The 22,367-nt window shown below is 46.0% G+C and overlaps 1 protein-coding gene across 1 annotated transcript in view; it reads left to right on the plus strand.

Annotated features, from left to right (window-relative positions):
* Sdk1 (sidekick cell adhesion molecule 1) overlaps nucleotides 1-22,367 on the plus strand; it is a 964,506-nt gene that overhangs the window by 718,687 nt on the left and 223,452 nt on the right. Inside the window, exon 14 of the mRNA XM_076923544.1 lies at nucleotides 9,314-9,450. Within this exon, the coding sequence (XP_076779659.1) occupies nucleotides 9,314-9,450 (137 nt within the window). The remainder of the gene's footprint in view (nucleotides 1-9,313; nucleotides 9,451-22,367) is intronic.

Raw genomic sequence — 22,367 nt, forward strand, 5'->3', positions numbered from 1 at the left:
GTGTAATAAACACAGTACTCTTCCAAGTCGGGATGAATGGGAGAGTGGTACATCGTTACGTCTGGAGAGCTCTTAGGACTAGGGAGATGGTTCAATCAGTGAAATGCTTGCCAGGCAGGTATGTGGGCCTGCACAAAACCCTGGGCATGATAGCATGTGCCTATAATCCCAGAGGTGGGGAGGCAGTGACAGGCCAATCCTAGAGTTTACTGGGCAGCCAGGCTAGCTGAACTGTTAAGCTGCAGGTTCAGTCTCTGTTCAGACTCTGTCTCAGAAAATGAGATGGGCAGAGACAGTGAGATGACGCAGTGGGTAAAGGAGCCTGCCTGACAAGTCTTGTGACCTGAGTTCGATCCCCATGTCTGACAGAAAAATGGGAGGAAACAGTTCACTTTATGCAATTGGTTCTCCAGTCTCCATGTGCACACGTGTGCTTGCACCCAAATACAGACCACACACACACGCACGTGCACACACACACACACACACACACACACACACACGAAGATCTGGAGATACAGCGGTACCAGCGGTGGCCAGAGTGACAATAATAGCAACAGTTCAGAAATGGACGGCATCATGTGCTTCTCAGAGACCCTTCTAGTCCAGCGCTGTCACGTTTCTGTGATTACTCAGATAGCAAATAAACAAATAAGGAGGAAAAAATGAATATCACCAAAGGGACTGGGAGGTACTTAGGCCTAAACAGTGTCCTTCAAAGCCTGAGAGAGCCCGAGTCCCCCTTTCTCTCCACTTCAGTTAAAAGCCATTCTGTTAAATATAGGAATTAGGGCTGGGAGATGGTTCAGTTGGTAAAGTTCTCACCTGGCACCCAGCCAGTCTAGACTAATCGGTGAGTTCCTGGTCTGAGAAAGTCCCCTTAATACAAGTAAAACCATCAACAGTTCCTGAAGTATAATATGTAATGTTGACCTCTGTCCTTCATACACAGGCACATACATGTACATGCACACACATACACACATACATAGACACGTACTCACACATTATATTTATGTATTGAGCATTTAAAGTGAGCTTTTTAAAAATCCCATGGGCTGTCCCCATGCTTATCTGCTCCATGGTTGATCATTTCTAGCAGGGAGCTTTGCCTCAGGCAGGAGTTGGCTGAATGATGCTTCATGCCCACATCCCTGGTAACAAGGCTGTTGATTACAGCAGAACCATCATGAGCCAGGCTGACTGACCCTAGGTCTGTCCCACTTTACTGTAGGTCTGTCCCACCTTACTGTGGGACCTGGAGCAGGTTGCCCTGCTCCTCTACCTTAGCTGGCTCGGCTTACAGACTGGACATGTTGGCACTGACCTCACAGGACTGTCATGGAATAGAATGAGCCACTGTTTCTTCAGGTCTGTGTTGAGCCCAGTAGAAGAGGAACTCTCAAGAACTTAAAGCTCCTATGGTTTTTTTTCCCCTTAACCACAGAAAGAGCAGTGTTGCCTCTTGTGTTGTGGGTCTCTTTGTCTTGAAGCTGGATGCTTCCATCCCTGAGATTGTGTGTTCCTTTTGACCGTGTCCTCATGACCATCTGACATGACTCCTGCCACTGAGCGCTCAGTGACTACCTCAGTCAAGTATATAGTAGGTGCCCAATAAGTGTCTAAGTATGCATCACCCCACTTACTATGTTAAAACAGGAGAGCATGTTTGTGTTATCTGAGACAAGCAATGTATGTAGGCTCTGACTTAATTCCCGCTCTAAAATTGGTTCTAATCCTCTCTCTAAATGGTTGTGTGATGTGTCCTCTACATTAGCAGCAGAGATCTTCATCAGAAAACATTGTCACTTTGAAGGCTAGAGTTATAGCTCAGTTGGGTAGAGCGCTTGCCTAGAAACATATGAGGCCCTAGGTTCAATCCCCAATATGGGATAAAACCAGACTTGGTGATGCACACTTATAATTCTAGCATTCAGAAGGTTGAAATACTAGGATTCAAAGTCCAAGACTGGGCTGGAGCTGGAGCTCATAGTGTGCCTGCCTGGCATGACAAAGCCTTGAGTTCAGGTCCCAGCACAGAATAAAACTGGCTGTGGTAGTGTATGTCTGCAATCCAAGCTTCTGTGGGGGAAGAGGCAAGGGGATTAGAAGTTCACAGTGACTCAGCCCCATAGTGAGTTCAAGGCCAGCCTGAGATACATGAGATTGTCTCAGAAGGGTTTTATGGAGGAATGGTTTAGTGAATGAAGGGTTGTGCTCCCACAAGAGCTGCCTGGGCATGGTGGTCTACCTGTAGTTTTAGCTCTCTGAAAATGGAGGTGGGGAATGCCTGGAGCAAACCAGATAGACTAGCCAAATCAGTGTGCTCCAAGTTCAAAGGAGAAATCCCGCCTCAATGAATAATGTGGTGTGTGGTCAAGGAAGATACCTGAGGTCACCCTCAGCCTCCACATTCACATGCACACATCTGCACACACGTGAAAGCATGCACATACACACAACACCAAACACATAGACACAAGACAAAGTCCAAGGTCATCCTTGGTCACTTAGCAAGTTCAAAGCCAGTCTTGGATACCTGAACTCCTGTCTCAAAAACAAGATAAAAACAGTATTACTTGAGTTTTGACTCTATCTTTCCTTCTAGTTTACTAGTACTGCAATGGCAGGATCATAGTCCTGGGGTGACTGTGTGTCCCCCAAAGCATCTTACCCTATTGAACATGACAAAAAAACCCAGCTTCCTAAGGCATTATAGAGTGATTAATTATTCGTTCATTTAAAGATCCAATTAGCATCACCTGGCTCCTCCTGCAGTCAGAGTCTGATTCTTATGAGCCTGAAGAACAGAGAAAATCTCATTTACTGAGATGACTGGAAGGCTCAGACCCTGAGGCATCAGGAGACAATTCTCTCAATAAACTACTTCTGACAAAGACATAATAAGGATCGAGAGAGCAATCTGACACCATCCCCCACCATTATCAGGCCGGAGTCTTCCTCCTCAAAGCAAAGTGGAAGAAGATGGGTTTGACCAAGTCTCGATTTGTGCATCAAAGGGGCAAAGCTCTCCTGATGGAGAAAGAGTGACCTGGTCCTCTCTCTCAGGAGCAATTCCCCCTTGGCCACAATTTTACCAATTGTCCAAAACTGCTCCTCCCTCACGAACACCGCCCTTCCTGTCTCTCCTGCCCTGTGCAAGCTCCGATTACTATGGCCTTTGTTAATGCCCAGTAATACTGTGGTGTAAGTGACTTGACACCAATTTCTCCATTCCATTTTCATTGTAAGGTGACTGGAACTGGCCTCCATTTCCATATCTCCTGTTCTCTTTGGTTTGTCCCCATTGGGCATTGTCAGATCCAAAAAGGAACTCAGGACAAATAACTTAATTGTGGTGCAGATTAGCATAACGAAGCTCCTGCTCCTCCAGGGTCACTCAGTCTCAAGGCTCCACTCAGCTCTACCCACCCCACCCTCTACCCTAAACTTCTCCAACACAGGGCTTCCTTTCAGATGTGTTTTTGTAAAACTCAGTATGGTGCAGCAGGAGGGGGTACTTTAGCGGACCCATGCTGAGGCACACCCTACCCCCGCCCCACCCTGCCAGGTACCAGCTCTAATAGGTCAAGTATAAGATGAAGTTTATTTGGGAGTATGGGAAGGGGCGTTGAGAAGTAGAGGCAGAGAAAGAGAAAGGACAGAGAAGGACAAAGAGAGAAGAGAAAGAAGGGAAGAGGCCACCTGGGAACACATAGAGAGAGGGGGTAGGAAGAAGGGAGGGAAGAGCCCAGAGAAGGGAGAGTCAGAGAGAGAGAGAGAGAAAGAAAGGGGTCAGCAAGCACAGGAGAGGCCAAACAGTCTTTTATAGTAAGCCAGGCTCCTACCTGGCTGTTGCTTCATAACAGTTGGGCGGGGCCTAGAAGGGATGCTAGCATGCTACCACCTTCCCCCAGCTTCTGATACCTATATGACTCTGCCATTAGGCTACATACTCTCTACGTTCTCTTGCCCCTCTCTCTTGTCCTCTGTCCTGGTCTCCTCTTCCCACCTGCTCTTCTCTTCCACTCTTGATCCCCAACTTGTCCTCTGCTGGCTCAGTTAGGTCCACTACTGTCTCTCCCTGATCTGGACGCTTCTGTATGCCTACGGCTATATCTCCCTCATATTTACAATAAAACCTTCCCCTCAACCATACCTCAGCGTGGCCATGCCCTCACTTTATACAGACATAACCATCTGAACCTTCCAAAACATTCATCCACCCTCCTCTTAAAGTTGGCAGTGACATGCTTGGGTATAGTCTACTCCTATTGGTTAAGATTTTCTGGGATGGATGCAGAGTACACGAACGCCCTAATTATCCATCACTGACCTATTGCTCAAAGGTTTTCCCATGATATCCATCATCAAGTTAAAGAGAAAGCCTCGTGCTGGGGATGTCTCAGTAGTTAGAACACTCGTGGCACAGGCATGGAACCTGAGTCTGGATCCCCAGAGCCTATGTAAAAAGCCACTTCTAGTGCCGTGAGCTCATAATCTCAGTACTGGGGAGGCAGAGACAGGAGGACTCACTGGTCAGCCAGTCCAACTGAATCAGTGAGCTCTAGCTTCAGCAAAAGACCCTGTCTCAAGGCAGAGGGTGACTGAGAAAAGCATCTGAAAGTGACCTTTGTCATCTACATGCACATGAACAAGTGATGGAACACATATATACATACAAGCATGTATACAAACATGCACACACACTAAGTGCATGTAAAAAAAAAAAAAAAAACCAGCCACATGTGAGCTCCTAGGGTCTTACTGTGTATATAGGGCAGGCCTGGGCAAAGGCTGCCTCTGAGACTTGGTTTGTGATGTGTATTCTTCTGCTGATGGGGATCATTCAGTGTCCACACAGTGACCTGGAACACTGGCCACTCCTGCTGCTTTTCAAGTTCATGTTTGTTGTGTCAGACCAGCTTCTATTATCAGACTGTCTTTGCAGTGGAATTCAGACACTAATTAATTGGAATTAGCACAGACCTCACAAGTCGAGGGCATACACTCCAGAATAGCTCCAAGCTTCAAGCAGCAGCTGGGAGCTTGGGGCTTTGGTACCACCTACTGAGCTAACCATCTGGGGCTTCCCCTGTGCCCTCAGCTGCAGTCTTTACACAGAGCTGTGGCCCTGATTGCAGGGTTTTATAAAGGAGAAAAAAAATGCATGAGCAAACCAATAATGAGCTGGAGAGTTGGGAAACATCTGAATCTGGGCATGTATGGGACGCTGTAATGTGAGGCTATGCACATGCTTTTCATGGAGGCAGACATGCATGTATATGACATACGGGGCAAGATGGGGCCAGTTCCATATCCTCTTGTGTATGGCGTTCATATCTTACCTCTTGACACCAGCCAAGGACACTAGCAGAGCGGCATCTAATCATCATTTCCTGATTGGCTGAATGCTTGGTATATTATTGAATGTCTCCAGCTTCCTTCTATCCCACAGAAGCTAGAAATGGAGTTGACACTCCAGCCTCCAATCCCATGGTTTCTCTATTGTCCTGGACCTACCTAGGGCCCAGATGAGTGATCGCATAACCAGTCATTCAGCTATGGTACCACAGGAATGACAGAGACAACCACATCCCTCAGGATGTCCCAAGGATTTAGAAACTCTATCCTTCCCACACCAGGAAAAAACTATTATTATCAAGAGTTTTTTTTTTTTTCTGGGTATTTTTAGTCAAGCATATTCTTGGTTTGTGTAAAAATGAATATCACCAACTTGACAGACTCTAGAAACACCAAGGAGACACACCTCTGAGCATTTTAGGGCTCTGGGGGGTTGGGTTAACTGAGGCAGGAAGACCCACCCTGAACATGGGGGGAGCATTTGCCTCTCTATGCTTCTTGACTGTGGATGCCGTGTGAGCATGCCTGCCTACAGTGATGGACTGACTGTACCCTCAGACTGTGAGCCAAAGTAAACCTTCCTACTTATGTCACTTTCGCCAGGCATTTTGTCACAGCAACAAGTACAAAAACAAATGGACCATTCAACAATGTTGGTTTTGTTTCAGACCAAACCTTAGAGGAAACAACAAGAAATGGGGCTTAAGAGTGGATATTTTCATCCTGCCCCCCCTCTTAAATAGTGTTTATTGGGGTCTAATGGAGGCTTGGTTACCAGATAAGTCAAATGGAAAGAGAAAACAGCTTCTTGTCTGATTTCAAACTTGAGTCACAGTTAAGGAGAACACAAGACAATATTCCACACTCCAGATTCTGCTATTTTTGTGCTAATATGCAACACAGTTTTATATCTCCATGAGAAATGTTCCTTTGCTAACGGGGACATGGGTGAGAGAGCTATGCTTCTTACACAGCTGAGCACAAACAACTTCATCAGTTTTGAAATAGAACAGGTTCATTTCTTTCTGGGCCATACTGGGGATGGAACGGCTTTAACAGGAGCTATTACCCTCAGCCCACATGGACGGTTTTAAATGAAAAGTATCAGGTTTGGGGCTGGGAAGAGAGCTCTATTGGTTAAGTATTTGCTGTGCCAGCATGAGGACCTGAGTTTGGATCTCCAGCAACCACATAAAAAGCTGAGTATGTCCAGATTTGGGGGAGGGGCATAGCTGAGAGGAGTAGAAGGAGGGGACACTGTAATCAGGATATATTGTATGAGAGAAGTATCTTTGATTTGGTTTGGTTTGGTTTGGTTTGGTTTGGTTTGGTTTGGTGGTTGGTTTTGTTGTTGTTGTTGTTTTGTTTTGTTTTGATTTTGGTTTTGGTTTTGGTTTTTTGAGACCAGGTTTCTCTGTGTAGCCCTAACTGTTCTAGAACACAGTCTGTAGACCAAATTAGTCTTGAACTCAGAGATCTGCCTGCCTCTGCCTCCTGAGTGCTGGGATTAAAGGCATGTACCTCAACTGCCCAGCAGAGTCTATTCTCAATGAAAAGAGACTTTTTTTTTAATTAAGAAAAAAAAACTCATGCTGGAGAAATGACTAAGACATTACAAGGTAGACTCACAACCAAAAATATAAGAAATAACACTGGAGTATAGCAGTGTACACTGGGGAGATGGAGACCAGAAGGGCTTGCTAAACAGCCCCTCCAGCCAAATCTGTGAGCCCTGGGTTCAGGAGAGAGCCTGACTCAGAAAATTATGTGGAGAGTGATTGATTGAGCATGACACTGAACTTCCACCTGTGACTCCACATGCAAGTGCACATAGATGCACACACATGCACATGAACACACACACATATACCTGAGCATAGACACAATCAAATATAGAGGGGGCCATAGTACTGTGTGCTTGAGATCCCATCACTGTTAGATCAGATATTTGAGAGTCATAGCAAGTTCAAAGCCAGTGCAGCCAACATAGTAAGTTCCAGGCAAGCTAGGGCTGGCAAGACCTGGTCAATAAATGGATGATGGATGGGTGACAGATGGATGGATGGATGGATGGATGGATGACAGATGGAAATTCTAGGCTATCCAGGGCTAGTAAGACCCAGACAATCAATGGAGGGAGACAAGGATGTATGTATGTATGTATGGATAGATAGATGATAGATAGATAGATAGATAGATAGATAGATAGATAGATAGATAGATAGATAGAGCTCCCAAGCTCCCAACATGTCAAGTATAATGTTGGCATTTGTTCTGATCCATGTGGTTCTCTAGTAACTGATAACCAAGAGATACCCAGAACAAATTAGTGGGTGACACAGGTCACCACCTGGCAGCATTCCCATCTCTAATACCAAGTCTGTTATGGGAGCAGCAACCACGAAGAAGGAGCATGGGGCAGGCCCATATCCCAAGCCCCAGAGATGTAAGGCTGAACCTAACTTGCACAGCTTGAGATGTCCAGGTGGAGACTTTGTTCTGTCTCCAGTAAATCCCAGCAAAAAACTTTGTTTTGGTTTTTTTTTTTAAATAGTGACTTCTTTTTGAAATTTCTGTGCCAGAACTACACTTGCATTCTGTGACCTTGTTCATGTGTTATTTACTATTTATTTACAATTTCTATAGGTGTTTAGTTGATTTTCTCACTGCATTTACTCTTAAGTGCTTTCCCCAAACCTCTATTACTCTCCCAAAGACAGAGCTACAATATTACCTCATGCTGTGGTTAAGTAAGTCCACTTGTCTAAGAAGCGGGGAGTGTGGAAAACTCTCACACTGGACAGATCATCACTGCCAGGCTTTCCTCTTTATAGGGCTTGCTGGGTTTACATGAACAGCCTCTAGCTGCATAGACAAATCATTGGCTATATTATGTCTCATAAATGATATCATGGCAGGCCAGGTTTATGGCTCAGCTGGTAAAAGGCTTCTACAGAAGCATGAGGACATGAGTTCAGCTTCAAGCACCTATGTAAGAAGCTGGGTGCAGTGGTACACACACATAACCCCAGCTCTGGGGAGGCAGAAACAGAGGATCCCTGCAGTCCCTTGGCCAGACAGCCTAGCTGAATAGGAAAGACCACCTCAAAAATTAAGTGCAGAGCAGTTGAAGAAGACATTTATTTTAATTTCCTTCCCATTGCTGTGATAAAATACCTTGACACAAAGCAACTTGGGGTGGAAGTATTTATCTTAGCTCACATTTCCAGGTTATGGTTCATTATCGTGGAGAAGCTGATGTAGCAGACACTCGAAGCAGGTGGTTGCATCATATCCACAGTCAGCAGAGATAAATGAATACTGTGCTTAATGCTCAGCTGCCTTTCTCTACTCTTACACAGTCCAAGTTTAAAGTCCAGGGAATGGTGAGCCCATAGTGAGCTGAGTCTGCTTCAATTGAGGCAATCAAGACAATCCCCTATAGACATACCCATGGGCTAACCTGGTCTAGACAATTTCTCCTTGAGATTTTCTTCCCAGGTGATTCTAAGTTATACTAAGGTAACAGTTTAAAACTAATTATCATAATACCTGACTCAGTCTCTAGCTTATGTGCACATGTGTACACACACACACACACACTTTTGTATACAAAACAACAAGACAAAATGGAACATAATAAAAGTTAGTAACACACAAGGCCCCTGTGAAGTTAGTTACCTGTGTTGTGATTGTGAAACTGCAGAGACCACATCAAATTATGTTCAAATTACACCACAAGGGGTGGGTCTGGTCTTTGTTCTTAGGGGACCTCAGAGAGAGAGAGAGAGAGAGAGAGAGAGAGAGAGAGAGAGAGAGAGAGAGAGAGAGAGAGAGAAATTCATTCTCTTCCATAACAGCACACACCAGCTCTTTCCAGCATGGACAGCAGATGACCCATCAGACTGACTTCACTGTTTTCTTGTTCTTTTTCTTTCATTGCCTCTAGTGAGCTGCCTCACCCACCTCAGAACCTGCTGGCCAGCTTGAGTCCGACACGCAGTCACTCAGTGACATTATCCTGGGTTCGGCCCTTTGATGGAAACAGTCCAGTCCTTTACTACATTGTGCAAGTATCTGAAAACAGTAAGTAGCAAAACAAACTGTTGGCCCCAAACATAATATGGCATGGGGTAGGCCAGCGCAAGCTTGGAGGCCAGAGGAGGACATCGGAGCCCCTCTCTATCACTCCTAACCTTACCTCCCTGAGTCGAGGTCTCTCACTAAACCTAGAGCTCAATTGGTGACCAGCAAGCCCCAGTGAGCCTCCTGTCTCTGCTTGCCACGGCACTGGGGTTACACGAGTGCCAGAGATCTGAACTCAGGTCCCGTGCTTACACAGCAAGTGTTCTTACTAACAGGGCCATCTCCCCAGCCCCAGACATCAGATTTCATGTGTTCTTAATGTCATGTCCTTCCCACCGACCCACAGCTGGCAGGGACACTTGTCCGTGCTTCACAGGTAGCAAAGCAAAAACAAGCTGATCTTAGGAGAGGGAAGAGCCATGTGGCTGAGGGAGAGGAGGCATCCTTAATGGGCTCATGAGAGGACCTGGACTTGAGACCAGGGCTAGCAGGAGTGGTGAAGTCCTTGAGACTGCCTCGGAGGTTCTAGCAGACAGTGTTTTCCCTGGGGCATATTGGAAAGGGAGTAATGCCGCCTCCTGGAGCTGACTTCAGAGCCGGCCTTTGCATCTTGGGAGGGTTTTGTAACTTCCTGCCTGTCATTAGTGGAAGCCCAAGAACAGAGAGACAGGAACTGAATCTTTAGATCTGCACTTCGTTCAGAGAGCAAGCTCTCCGAGAGGACACTGGGTCATAATCCTAAATGACCACCTACATCTCCAGTGATAGGTTCTATGGGGGTGGAGGACACAGGCAGTCAATCATCTTAGAGCTGTCCATCCCCTCAGGAGGTCACCAGGTTTCTGAGACTTGTAGTGTCTGTGCATCTGCTTCCAGCCCTGGTCCTCTTCCTTCCATCAACATGTCAGGCACATATGCAGTGCCTGAATCCAGTTAGTACCTGCTGTTGTCAACCTTGTACTCCTCCAGGGCACCTGGGCTGGGAGGGGTTAACTCAGTGCAAGCTAACAGTGTGTGTGTGTGTGTGTGTGTGTGTGTGTGTGTGTGTGTGTGTGTGTGATAGGCTGCTGGTAACATATGTGTGCTGATTTCTTCCTATGACATGGAGCCTGGTATGTCTTTACAATGCACAATATGAAGATCTCCATCAATTTTCTCTTATGTAGACATGGTACTCAGTAGAGCATAGCCCTGTGGCTTCCTCCCTGCTTACAAGACAGACTTCCTTAAGCCACCCTGGCTTCCCTCCTGCCAGGCTGTCCTTCCTCCCCTCCTCCACTTCCTTCATGCCTTTGCCTGCTTGCTCCTCCCTGACCCCCTGGTGAGTCCACTATCTCTTCCTCAGTGACACACACCAGGGATGGTGCTGTCAGCCCGGACAGGAACAGAGGTAGCACTACACACCATCACCCCCAGCTCCCAAGAAGTCCCCTTTAATCTTTTAGGGACCTCAACTCAAATAAAGCCTGATTCCTGACTTCACCACAGAAAAGAGTCAGGGTGAGCCAGCGAGAAGCCGAGCCTGTGTTTATTAAAAGACAATTTTAATATAAATTTTAAGCAGGGGGATTTAGGGGAAAGTGAGGTACTTTGGAAAAGAGATGGGAATGGCCTTCTGTACCTCTTACCCTTTGTAATACACATGCAAAAAAAAAAAAAAAATCTAGGTGTTATTGGTGCTGTTACCCTCAAAGTATCACCAAGGGACCTAAATGAAGTCATAAGGGTCAGAGGGTAGGGGTGAAGGGCACCTGGCAGGGCTGAAATTGGCAGAGTGAAATGCTGGCTAGGAGGGATGGAGGACAATGGGGCATCTTCACTGTAAAAGTTAACGGTTTTGTTCAAGTTTCCCAGAGAGGAATGAGGCCCCAAGCCTGCTTCATGAGTAGGTTAGCATTCTTCTCTGAGTTGTCTCTGTGTTGGCCACCTTCACAGCAGCCACTGTTGCCTGAGTTGGAATTCTTGCCACTCCGGTGACCATGGCTTAAGTCAGACTCCAGTGTGAGCAGATCCCTTCTTCCCTGGGTCCTCCTCACTTCCCATCTTTCTGTCCTGCCTCAGAACCCCGCCCAGAGGCCTTGCATCTCTCTTGGTTGTTCCAACAAACATAGTTGCTTTCACTAGCATCCTGCCATCATTTCAGCCCTAACCTCGGTCCTCTTTCCCCACCCAGCATTTCCTTCACCTGGGGCCCAGTTTCTGTGTCACTCAGGCCACAGCATTGAAACAGTCCCCCATACCCTCCACCCCCACCTTAGCAGCAGCAGTTCTGACCTTCAGAGCTGAGGTCTCTCTGACTCTTGTCCAGGCCTTCTCGGGAGCCCCATAAGGACACCTCAGCTGCCCCAATTGCCTCCCCAGGCCCTGTGTCCATTTTTCCTTTCTTAGCCATTCTCTCTACAGACACCAATGCTGATTCCCTCCAAATAGCAACGGGTGTGGTCTCTCCCTATGAGCCCCACCTGGGCTCCTGCAGCATCCAGGAGGAAGCCCAAAGTCTCCAACCCTAAGTAGCCTCAGCTTGCTGCAAGCCTCCTCTTTCTCACTTTGCTGGACATGCATCAATTACAAGGGCTCCACGTTGTACCTCAGCCCCTGCCAAAGGGGCCATGTACCATCTCCATGTTTTATCCTCCACTCAGAATGCTTGCACGGATAGTGTTGTCCCACAGACGCTGTCTCCCTCCAAGAGGCTCCACACAGCACAATGTAACTTTTGAACTATAAACTACAGTCTTCCTCAACATTGTTTTTTTTTTTAATCAGTGACGGATTCTAGGTAAGAATTCTACCACTGATCACACCCCCAGCCTTTCACTGGTGGATTCTAGGCCAGCACTCTACTGATAAGCCACACCCCAGTCCTTCACTGGGGTGTTACAACAAGAGCTCTTCCTCTGAACCATGCCTCAGCACTACAGGATTCTGAGCCTGTGCTCTACCACAGAGCTATATTTTATATCTGCTTTCTGGATCCTAAGTCCATGCCTCAGCCGCAATAGCAGGCTTAGACACAGCTCATAGGAGGTGCTGGAGTCAAGCCTTTCTCCCTCCTTGACCTCTGACCTTGCTTCCTTCCATAGAAGAGGCAATACCGGGACTGGACTGTGCTGCATGATAACAATGTTTCCATTTAACCCCCAGTCAGAGGGGGAAGAGACAGCGTTATTTATTAAAATAACCTTTCAGAAGACAAGGTTTTCCTGAGGATGTCATGGCTGGGTGGCCTTTGACAATAATGTGTGTGGAGAGAATGTGACAGGAGCAGAGCTCTTGTCATCTAAAGTTGACAGATATCCACCATAAGGACAGCTTCCGGCAGGCATCCATCTCTTGGAGACAAAGAGCTGTGTTCTGCTCGCTTTTGTGTCCCTGTCCCTGGAGTTTAGTATCTACTCTGCAAATGAGATAACATGAATCTGGCAGAGCCACCAGGAGAGACTGCTGCAGTGACGCTATTCCCTGGGGAAATGAGAACAAACACCCACTCACTCAAATAGGGAACCAACAACAGACCACAGTAACAATACTACCAAGATACAGTGAGTGCTTGAGGTCACCAATAGGGTGACTTACAGAAGCAGGGACCAATCAAAGGCAGCTACAGCATCAAAACCCACCTGTCATGCATGACAGGTGATGATTCAAGAAAGCTGGAACCCTAGAGCTCTCTGCACAATTTCCAGGAAGCTCAAAGGGTCAGAGAGTCTCCTCCCCTAAGCCATCTTCAGTACATATGTAACTTTGGGGAGGTAGGGGCCATGTACATCTGGTAAGTTTTAGGAACTTCCTGAGACTTTCCATTTGCTTACCTCCCCAGTCCTAAGGAGCCTCCCCCAGCATGAGATGTTTCAGTTTGGAGGACAGTGCTGTATACCATGACACTCCACTCCAGGCAGTCTTCCACCAGGGAACTGTTCTATCTTCCCATCTTGGCACCAAAACAGGCACTGATGAAAAATACCACACAAGTCATTTCCCAATTGACAGCAAGACTTATTTTTCCAGTCAAGCATACTGTCTGAATCAGAGGCAAGCTTTCTATGTAACCATTCATCCATGTTGATTGACATCTGTTCTTCACCAGGCAGTCTGAGGTGTGCTGAAACACAGACATAAAGTGACCAGCCTCAACTTCAGACAGGGTCGTGGTCAAACACATCAGCGCTCAAGGCTCAATCATTAAAGAACCTGATGTACAAACTCAAAAACCTGAGTTTGACCCTCCAGAACTTAACAATAGCAGTCTGAGAGTGATGGTACACCTGGGGCTGCAGAAGTGGAGAGCAGTGGATCCCTGGTGCTCACTGGTCAGCTAGTTGGAGCCCAGTCAGTGAGTCCAGGACCCAGTGAGAAACCTTGTCTGGAAAACCAATGTGGACAACTGAGAAATGGTGCCTGATACTGACCTCTGACCTCCACATACACATGTACACACATGCACCTACATACATATGCACACATAATACACACGTATCCACATACGTATGCAAATTTGCATATATAGTGTGTGTATGCATATGTGTGTATATATATGCATATATATTAGGGTCTGTCACTATACATGCATTATTAGGGTCTGTCACTACTTTCTGTTTCTTGTGTGTTGAGGTTCTACAATTAAACCCAATATCTTGCACATACTAAACAAGCTATCACCAGCCACCCTGCCTGCCCCTATCTGTCATTATGCTTGACCAATGGTCACTAAGAGCACACTAGTACTAGACATTTTGGCAGGTGTTTTTCAGGTTGGCTAAGAACATCCCAAAGACTGGTACTGACTGGTCCCTCACTGACCAGTTGACCCTCTCATCTGGACCCAGCTCAGGGCCAAGCATTGAGAAGGCAGGACAGTTGCTACATGCCCGTCCTGGACTTCAAACCCATAAGATAAATCTATGGCCTCGATGGAAGCAGACTGTGCTGTTACCATTTGGTTGGTCATATGCCTGCTTATCGGAGGATCGCCTCAGTCATCTGGACCTGTGATGGGCTTTTTATTTTTATTAGGAATGAGTGCCGTTAAGAAGCAGCTGAACATGCAGGCTAATTACAGCCAGAGAGAAGCGCTTAGCAGCAGGCACACTGAAATGGAGATTGTATTTGGCCCACAGTCAACACTGAGAAGTGGACAGTGCTAAATAACCCCAGCTACCCACCCAACATGCCAGCTACTTGGGAGAGTGGCTGCTGCCAACTCTAGCAGTCTAGGCTGGCAGGGCTGCTGTTCTCCTGAATGCCCTGGATCCTCTAGAAACCAGGCAGGTGCAGCTCAGTGGCTGAGGCAGGGGCCTTCTTAATGCTTGATTTCACCACAACTCCTACCATTAAAGAAGGGCTTTCTCTGAGGTTTATAGACCACCATGGAAGAGCATGGTTCCATGCACTTAACTGGAGTCAAAACTGTATGGAGAATGTCTGGCCCCTGTGGTTATATTAGGTTCTTCTTGCCATGAAGTTTGATGGTTCTCTTGTCACAGGTGCCTCTCAATATGCTAGAGGCATAGACAGAGCTGGCACTGTCATAAGACTGATTCAGGGTACCCACCTGGTGAGCTGAGGTAGGCAGGTTTTGGGATTTCTCTATAGAGCTGAATACCCTGGGCCTTCAGATAACATGATAATTTGGTTGTAAAATGAAAGGCATTTTTCTCACTCTCTAAAATCTGTACTGACTGTGGCCAAGAAGGATGTGTCTGTGGTGTCAGGGCTGTTAAGGAGAACTGTTGGGGAAAGAACTTGGAAAGCTTTGATGTGGACCAAGAATGCAAATGAATGCAGGTCTCACCAGGCACCTCTGTGGGCTGGATTTCCCAGAGGCTTCTCTTTAGGCCATCTCACAACTCTGTACATTCTAGAGAAGTTGCTGCAATTCAAGTAATTCTGGTCTGTAGAAATGCAGATGGATGCAAATGGATTTTATGCTATAGAAGGTAAGGCTGTACCTGATTGTAGCTCTGTAGACATTGATCAGTTTTGCATCTGCTTGTCAATTCATTTTAGCATTATTGATGTACATACGTGCCGTTTGTTTCTCTCCTGACACAGTTGGAACATATTATTGGAATCAGAGAACTAATTAAAACTGTGATACAGGGCTGGGGAGACCAGTCAGGTTCAGGGAGAGACCCTGTCTCAAAAATAATGAGGGGTGCAACCCAAGAAGGCACAAACATCGACCTCTCTGATCTGCACATGTGTGCACATGCACACACACACACACACACACACACACACACAGCAGGCACATGCTCAAGGTTCATTCTGTGTTTGTAAAAGAGCTATGATGCTCCTTTTTAATAAATTTATCACTGAACATTTGGCAATATTAAAAATGCACATTCTCAATGTAATACCACAAGTTTCCATAGAAACCCTGATATTTAGGAGAGCTGATTCTAGTTCCTAAACTGAGACCCTGCCTGTTTTCCGTGGGCTGGGCCAAGACATTTTCCTGCTGAACAAGAGTTGCAGTAGCCTTTTACCAGTTAGAAAAAAAAAATCAAGTCATTTTCTCATGATACTTTTTAAGTTTAGTGCCTACTGCCGCCTATCTCCCAGTAAGGTATCCATGCTATACTTATATTAAAAAAAAATAAAAACACAAATACCTTATGACTCTTCGTTCTTAGGTTTTGTTTTTAATAAGGGTGATTTTGTATTTCTAAAATTTACACTTAGTTATAATATAAAATATGTTTGCACTTTAATTTCAAATTTATATATGCTCACAGCCAGGTGTGGTAGTGCACACTTGTAACTCCCACACTGAGAGAGTTGAGGTGTGAGGATTGTGAGTTTGAGGCTAGCCTGGGCCATCAACATAGTCCCTGTCCCAAAAGAAAAAAATAGACTAGAAAATAGTCACTACAGTTTTACTCCATGCCTGGGTCACTCTTGCCTACATCCTCAACCACATGGCTGCGTCATTCAGTCCCTCTCTGCCTCTAGGTCTCCCTCACTCCGGCCCCTTCTGTCTAAAGGAGGGGGCTCTGCTAGTCATGTCAACTTCCTGACCCTCCCCGCCACCCTGCCACACCCCCACCACACCCTGATGCTTCCTGCCATGTCCTGCCACTCCCCTGTCACTCCCACAACCCTGCCAGGCCCCTGCCATACCTTACCCTCCTCAGCCTCCTTGACTGCTCCTTGCGTTCTAGAGCCACCCTGAACTCTTAGCTCCTGTGGCCCCACCTCTGCCTCTCTCTTCACTCATGTGTTTGTGTTGGGGGTGAGTGTGCACCTGCAGATGTCCATGCACATATGTGCACCTGTGTGTGGAGATCAAAGGACAGCTCAGATGTCATTCCTCAGGTGCTATCCACTTTATTTTACGAACACAGAGTTCACACTGGCACAGAATTCACCAAGCAGACTACAGTGGCTTGCCAGTATGCCCCTGGGGGTTCATCTGTCTTCATTTCCTCAGCCCTCGGATGACACCTACAGACCACCACTCATGGCTTGTTATAAGGTCCTGGGAATTGAACTCAGGTCCTCCTGCTTGCTTAACAAGCCCCTGACAGGCTGAGCCATCTCTCCCCTGCTTTACCTCTTATTTTGCCATGTGGTTACTTGCCCTGACAGACTCACATTTCTGTTCTGTCCCTTATGTATTGGTGGTCCTGGAAACCTCAAGAACATAGCTTCCTCATCCAACTGCTTGCCCAATGACCCTGTGTGTCTCCACCATTCTCCTTCCCCACAGTGACTGTCCAGTGTGTCTCTAACTGAATCCTCCCTGAGCCCCAATCTGGAGTCCACGTGTCTACTAAGAGGCTACTCCTGGGCAGCCTCCATGCTCAGACAAGTCCTCCTGTCTACTGTAGTACTTTGCCCCAGAGCACTGCTTCCTCTTAGCTAGACATGTGAAGCTACTCAGGGTTCCTGCCACGTTCTTCTCTCCCACAGCCTACATCCCTTCTCCTTCTCCACAACTGCTGATGGAGAATGACTGCCACTCTGTCCCATTGTCCTGTGTGCCCCCCCCCCAAGGCCATTCCTTATTGAGCCACTGGGAGCAGCTCCAGAGCAAACGCCTAAAGGGAGCTTGGCTTGACTAAGATCAAGGGTAGGAAGTGTTATGTCCATTTCTGCCTCTAGGAGACGCTATTATTGTCGCTGAACCATGCACTAGTCCCAACCAAGGAAATTCCTCCTCTAGAAACCCCTTGAAGGGGGCTGTAAAGGCTCCACAGAGCACTATGCAGCAAGGCTGGGAGCCTGCTTCATGGCACAGGCTACATTGTTATAATGTAACCCAAACGTTACATTATTTCCAGCCGCTGGCCTGTCTTCTCACCATCTTGCTATCCTAAGTCCATCCTCTGCAGAACATGTCGCTTGAGGAATAGATTCTAGGCTGATTAGCATGGGTGACAGCATCATTCATCATCCGGCCACTGCCTGCCTCTCCATATTTGTCTCCAGCCACTTACTGGTTTGCTTTTTTGTGCTTCAGCAGCAAACATTGCTTGTACCTCCCTGAACTGGTCTGAGAATTATATCTTCCCCCAACCCCGTTCCTGACATTTTGTGATCCACTTCTACTTATCAAGTCCTGTCAGCTATGCCCAGAAAGTGTCAGGGCACTTTTCTGTCTCCCTACTCTCTTTCCACAAAGATGGCCTAGGTTGTGCGATTTCTATCTTCTCCTCTAGGAGGCGCAGCCACAGGCCGTCTCTGGTGTGGTAAACACAATCCGCGGCGCGTCTGTGTGCTGTCCGTGGTGCTGAACCATATGATGGGCGATGTTGGTCCTCAGGGTAACCCCAAAGGCAGGAAACAACTTCAGTGACACCAAATGGCAATCATTTTATTAATCTCATCCATCAGGTTTGCAAAGACATCCTCCTATGTTTCCAGCAGATTCGTGATTGTAACCCATGTCTTATGATAGCTGCCTATGTGTACATTTTTTGATTCCCAAGGACAGCTGGACACGTTTTTTTTCCAAGTTGTTTGGCTTTTTTGCTACTTTTTCTGCTGTTATCTGTCTGTCAGTTTTCTTCCTCCCATTTTCCTAACCAGGATTTGGTATTTCTTTCTTCTGTCATTTGCGACAAGTCTTTTTGTTTTGTTTTTGTTTGTTTTTTTTTTCCAATTTTCTTTTTCCACTTGATTTTTGTAGATTTTATTTATTTATACTGTAGTCAGGGTTTCATGTATCCCAGCCTGCTCTCATATTTACTGTGTAGCCAAGGATGAATTTGGAATTCTCATCCTCCTGCCTCCACCTCCCACATGCTGAGATGGCAGACATTTTCCAATATACATGGTTTATGAAGTACCAGGGACTGAATCCAGGCTCAGTGCATGCTCCCAACCAACTGAACTACATCCAACTCAGCTCTGTGGGTTATTTTTGATAAGGAAGTGTTTGATTCTTATGTAGTTTAGTCTGCTGCTATTTCTCTTATGTTTTCTTCCAAGTGTTTTTGTATCTGGATATTTTAGCATTATCAGGTGTAAAATAAATATCATGGATTTGTACCTTCATTTTGAGCAGTTAACTTTCTACATATGTAACTTTTTAATTCAGCTGGAATATAGGCATATTATATAGCATGGCATACAACTTTTTCTGGTTTTTATTCTACCAGCATGATTCATTGAACAATCCACTTATTTATAATGTTAATTTTTCACATGCTAAATGTTCCTGCTTTTAAAAATAAGAAAAGACTTGACATGAGGACACATACCCTTGGTTTCTGCACTGTAAAAGCGAGGCAGAAGCAAGAGAATCTCTCTGAGTTGGAGGCCAGCCTGGTCTACATAGCAAGTTCCAGGACAGCTAGAGCTATACAATGAGACACAGTCTCAAATTTAAAAAAAAAAAAAAAAGTCTGGGAGATATTTGTATTTGGACCTAGTTGGTCATCATCAGGTGTTTTTGGTTTTGTTAGGTTTTTTTTTTTTTTTTTTTTTTTTTTGAGGGGGGGAGGGCATGGTGAGGGGTTGGCTTGGTTCTGTTTGGTTTTTTTTTTTACCTGTAGTTCTTGTGACTTCCTAAGTGTAATTGTTTGTTTTAGATACAGTGTCTCCCCTTAACCTCCCAGATTTTACTATTTCTCATCATGAGAAAATAGAACTGTTTTGTAAAATTGCAACAAACAAACAAACGAATAAAAACCAGTTCCACAGAGGAACACTTTTACTTTGCCGGGGCCTGGTAATGTAGTCAGCCAGTGGAGGTCTCCAACTTGCTGGGATCCTAGTGGGATCCGTTCCCCAAGTGCTCGGATTAAAGATGTGTGTGACTATGCCTGGTTTTCATGGAGGTTTTAAGGGAGGAGTTGAAGCTGTGCTGAGTTCTACGATGGCTGATTCCTTGGTTGTTCCATCTGCCCATCCAGAGGGTCCTATACTGGTGCATTCACTCCCCAGATCGCTTTCCAAACCCTTTGGGTCAGTAGCGGGAGCATTCTGCTCTTTCCATGAAGGTCATCCTAAGGCAGAGCTTCTCAACCTATGGGTCGAACTACCCTACGACAGTGGCCTCGCAGCAGATGTCCTGCATATCACACATTTACATTACAGTTCATAACAGCAGCAAAATTACACTTAGGAAGAAACAACAAAAATAATTTTATGTTTGGGGTCGCCACAACATGAAAGGATCGCAACATTAGGAAGGTTGAACCACTATCCTAAAGTGTCAACTCCCTGCTGTGTGCCTTGGACCTTCTGGCTTGTCAATGTTGGGACACAGGAGGCCTATTGTCATCCAGGCTCTTGCTTTTCCAGTCCCTACTTCTAATTCTCTTGTTATTCTAATGATATTTTCTGTTGATCCTCTTAGTTTTCAAAGTAAACAATCATATCTTCTCCAATAATAGAATCCATTGTCTTCTCTTTGTTTTTCCTATCTTGCTGGGCTATCAGAATACTTTTAAATGATAATGAGCCTGGTAGAGTCTCCTGTTGTTTTGTCCCCCCTGATCTCAGTAGAATATCTTCTAGGATTTCGGTGTTTTGTATAATACCAATTTCTTTTTGTTACATATTGAGTCATAATTTGCATAGAACAAAACAGAGAGATTCAAGTGAGCTCTGACAAATACATCCATCTAGACCTATAGTCCATGCTTTGAACATATGTGAATCATTTCAACCTTCTAGAACATCCACTGGGTCCCTATCCTGTCCCTTCCCCCTTTGAATTCTCACCTCCACAAATGAGCTTAGCCTGACTATGAACCTCACAGAAGGATGCAGGCTGGAAAGGCTGGTGTTTCACAGTAAAACGCGCCCCCCCCCCACCTCTCTCCATCTCTCTCTCTTTATTTTTGAGATTTAAAAATGTATATAAAAAGTTTTCTTATTTCTAAGCACCTGTCAGCATTCTGTAAATGCCATGTGAGAAACTAGGACCATTCGTCTCTTCAGCTTTAGCTCTTCCACCCTCCCCCCTGCCCCCCCAGCCTCCCATGCGGAGCCTAGCAGAGCACCTTCAGGTGGACTGCAAGTGATGTATCCTCTTCCAGCCTTTGCTGTTATCACCTGGGCAGAGCCTAAGTTCATTGGAAGACAAAGGACACTCAGGAAACTAAATCACAAACCCAGGGACACAGGACATGGCCTAAGTTAGCATATGAACATTTTGTCAGGGAAATGTTTCTGAGAGTCAGGACCCTCAAAGGAGGGGCTCTCGCTCAGCAGGAGAGACCAGAGATGCCTTCCTGGGCATGAGCCACATGTGGAAATTTGCAGGACCTGGATATATGTGTCACCCTCATGGGAGCTCCAGGGTATAGAAACCTGGTTGCAGGAAGTATTATGGAGTCCCTGACATGCCCAGCATGTGTATTTGCAGGAGCAGAAGTTTTCCCAGTCCAAGAGAAGCCAGTGGCAAGGATTAAATGGACTCTTTTTTTTTTTTTTAAAGGCACTTTCTATGTAGTAATACATATTTTAATTCCAGGGTAATACATGCTGATTGCAGCTAGAAAAATGTTAGCAGACATACAAAGAAAGACTTGCTTATCTGCCTCCACCACAACCAACTGTTGCTGGCAGTTTAGTGAATTCCCTTCGACACTGAAAAGAGAGACCTATGAGGATACCAAGGGACCACAGGATGTCAGGCGCATCCCACACAGAGCTGTCGAACAAGCTTTTAGGCAGCAGAACTTGGCAGGAGCAGAGAGAACAGAGCATGAGGCCCCAGGCTGGATTTGCAGAGTGTGGTATGGACAGTCACCCGCCTCTCGGTTGCTGATAGGCATCCCCAGATGGGGAAACCAGGAACAGCCTGGTCCTTGAGAAACAGGAGGTTTCTGAGGAGTGTGGATCTGGGCACAGCATCAATGGCCATGATGAGCTTGCAGCATGTGAGAGGTTGTCCTGTGATTCTGGTAAAAACAGACAGTGTAGAATATCCTCAAGTCTGCAGTGGTCTGTTGTTTTGCATCTAGCCCACCCTCTTAGTTTTGAGTTATCTGTCTGTCAGTCTGTCAGTCAGTCAATCTGTCTGTCTGTCTTTGTCTCTCTTTCATATTGAAGGCTGACCTCAGACTCACTATGTAGCTGAGAATGACCTTGAATTCCTGATCCTCCTGCCTCTACCTTCTGAATGTTGGGTTGGCAAGCCTATTCCATTAGTCCAAGTTTATGCAGTGAAAGGGTTGGAACCCCAGACTCTGTGTTTTCCAAGCAATCACTCCACCAACTACACATTCCCAGCCCACCTGTGCTTCCTTTGTGTGTGTCTATATGGGTATCTGTGCACATGTGTGTAGAGGGAAGGTACACTCACCCATGCATGTGGGCATAGAGGATAGAGGTTGACAATGGGTATCTCGCTCTATTCTTGACTACCTTGACTTTTGAAACAGGGTCTTTCATTTGTTGGGGTCCAGCCTCGACACAGGATAGGGGTTCTCAACTGGAAGCAGGGATATCTGGAAGGT

Source organism: Arvicanthis niloticus, chromosome 24 (assembly GCF_011762505.2).
Source record: "Arvicanthis niloticus isolate mArvNil1 chromosome 24, mArvNil1.pat.X, whole genome shotgun sequence".
Lineage (NCBI taxonomy): Eukaryota > Metazoa > Chordata > Mammalia > Rodentia > Muridae > Arvicanthis > Arvicanthis niloticus.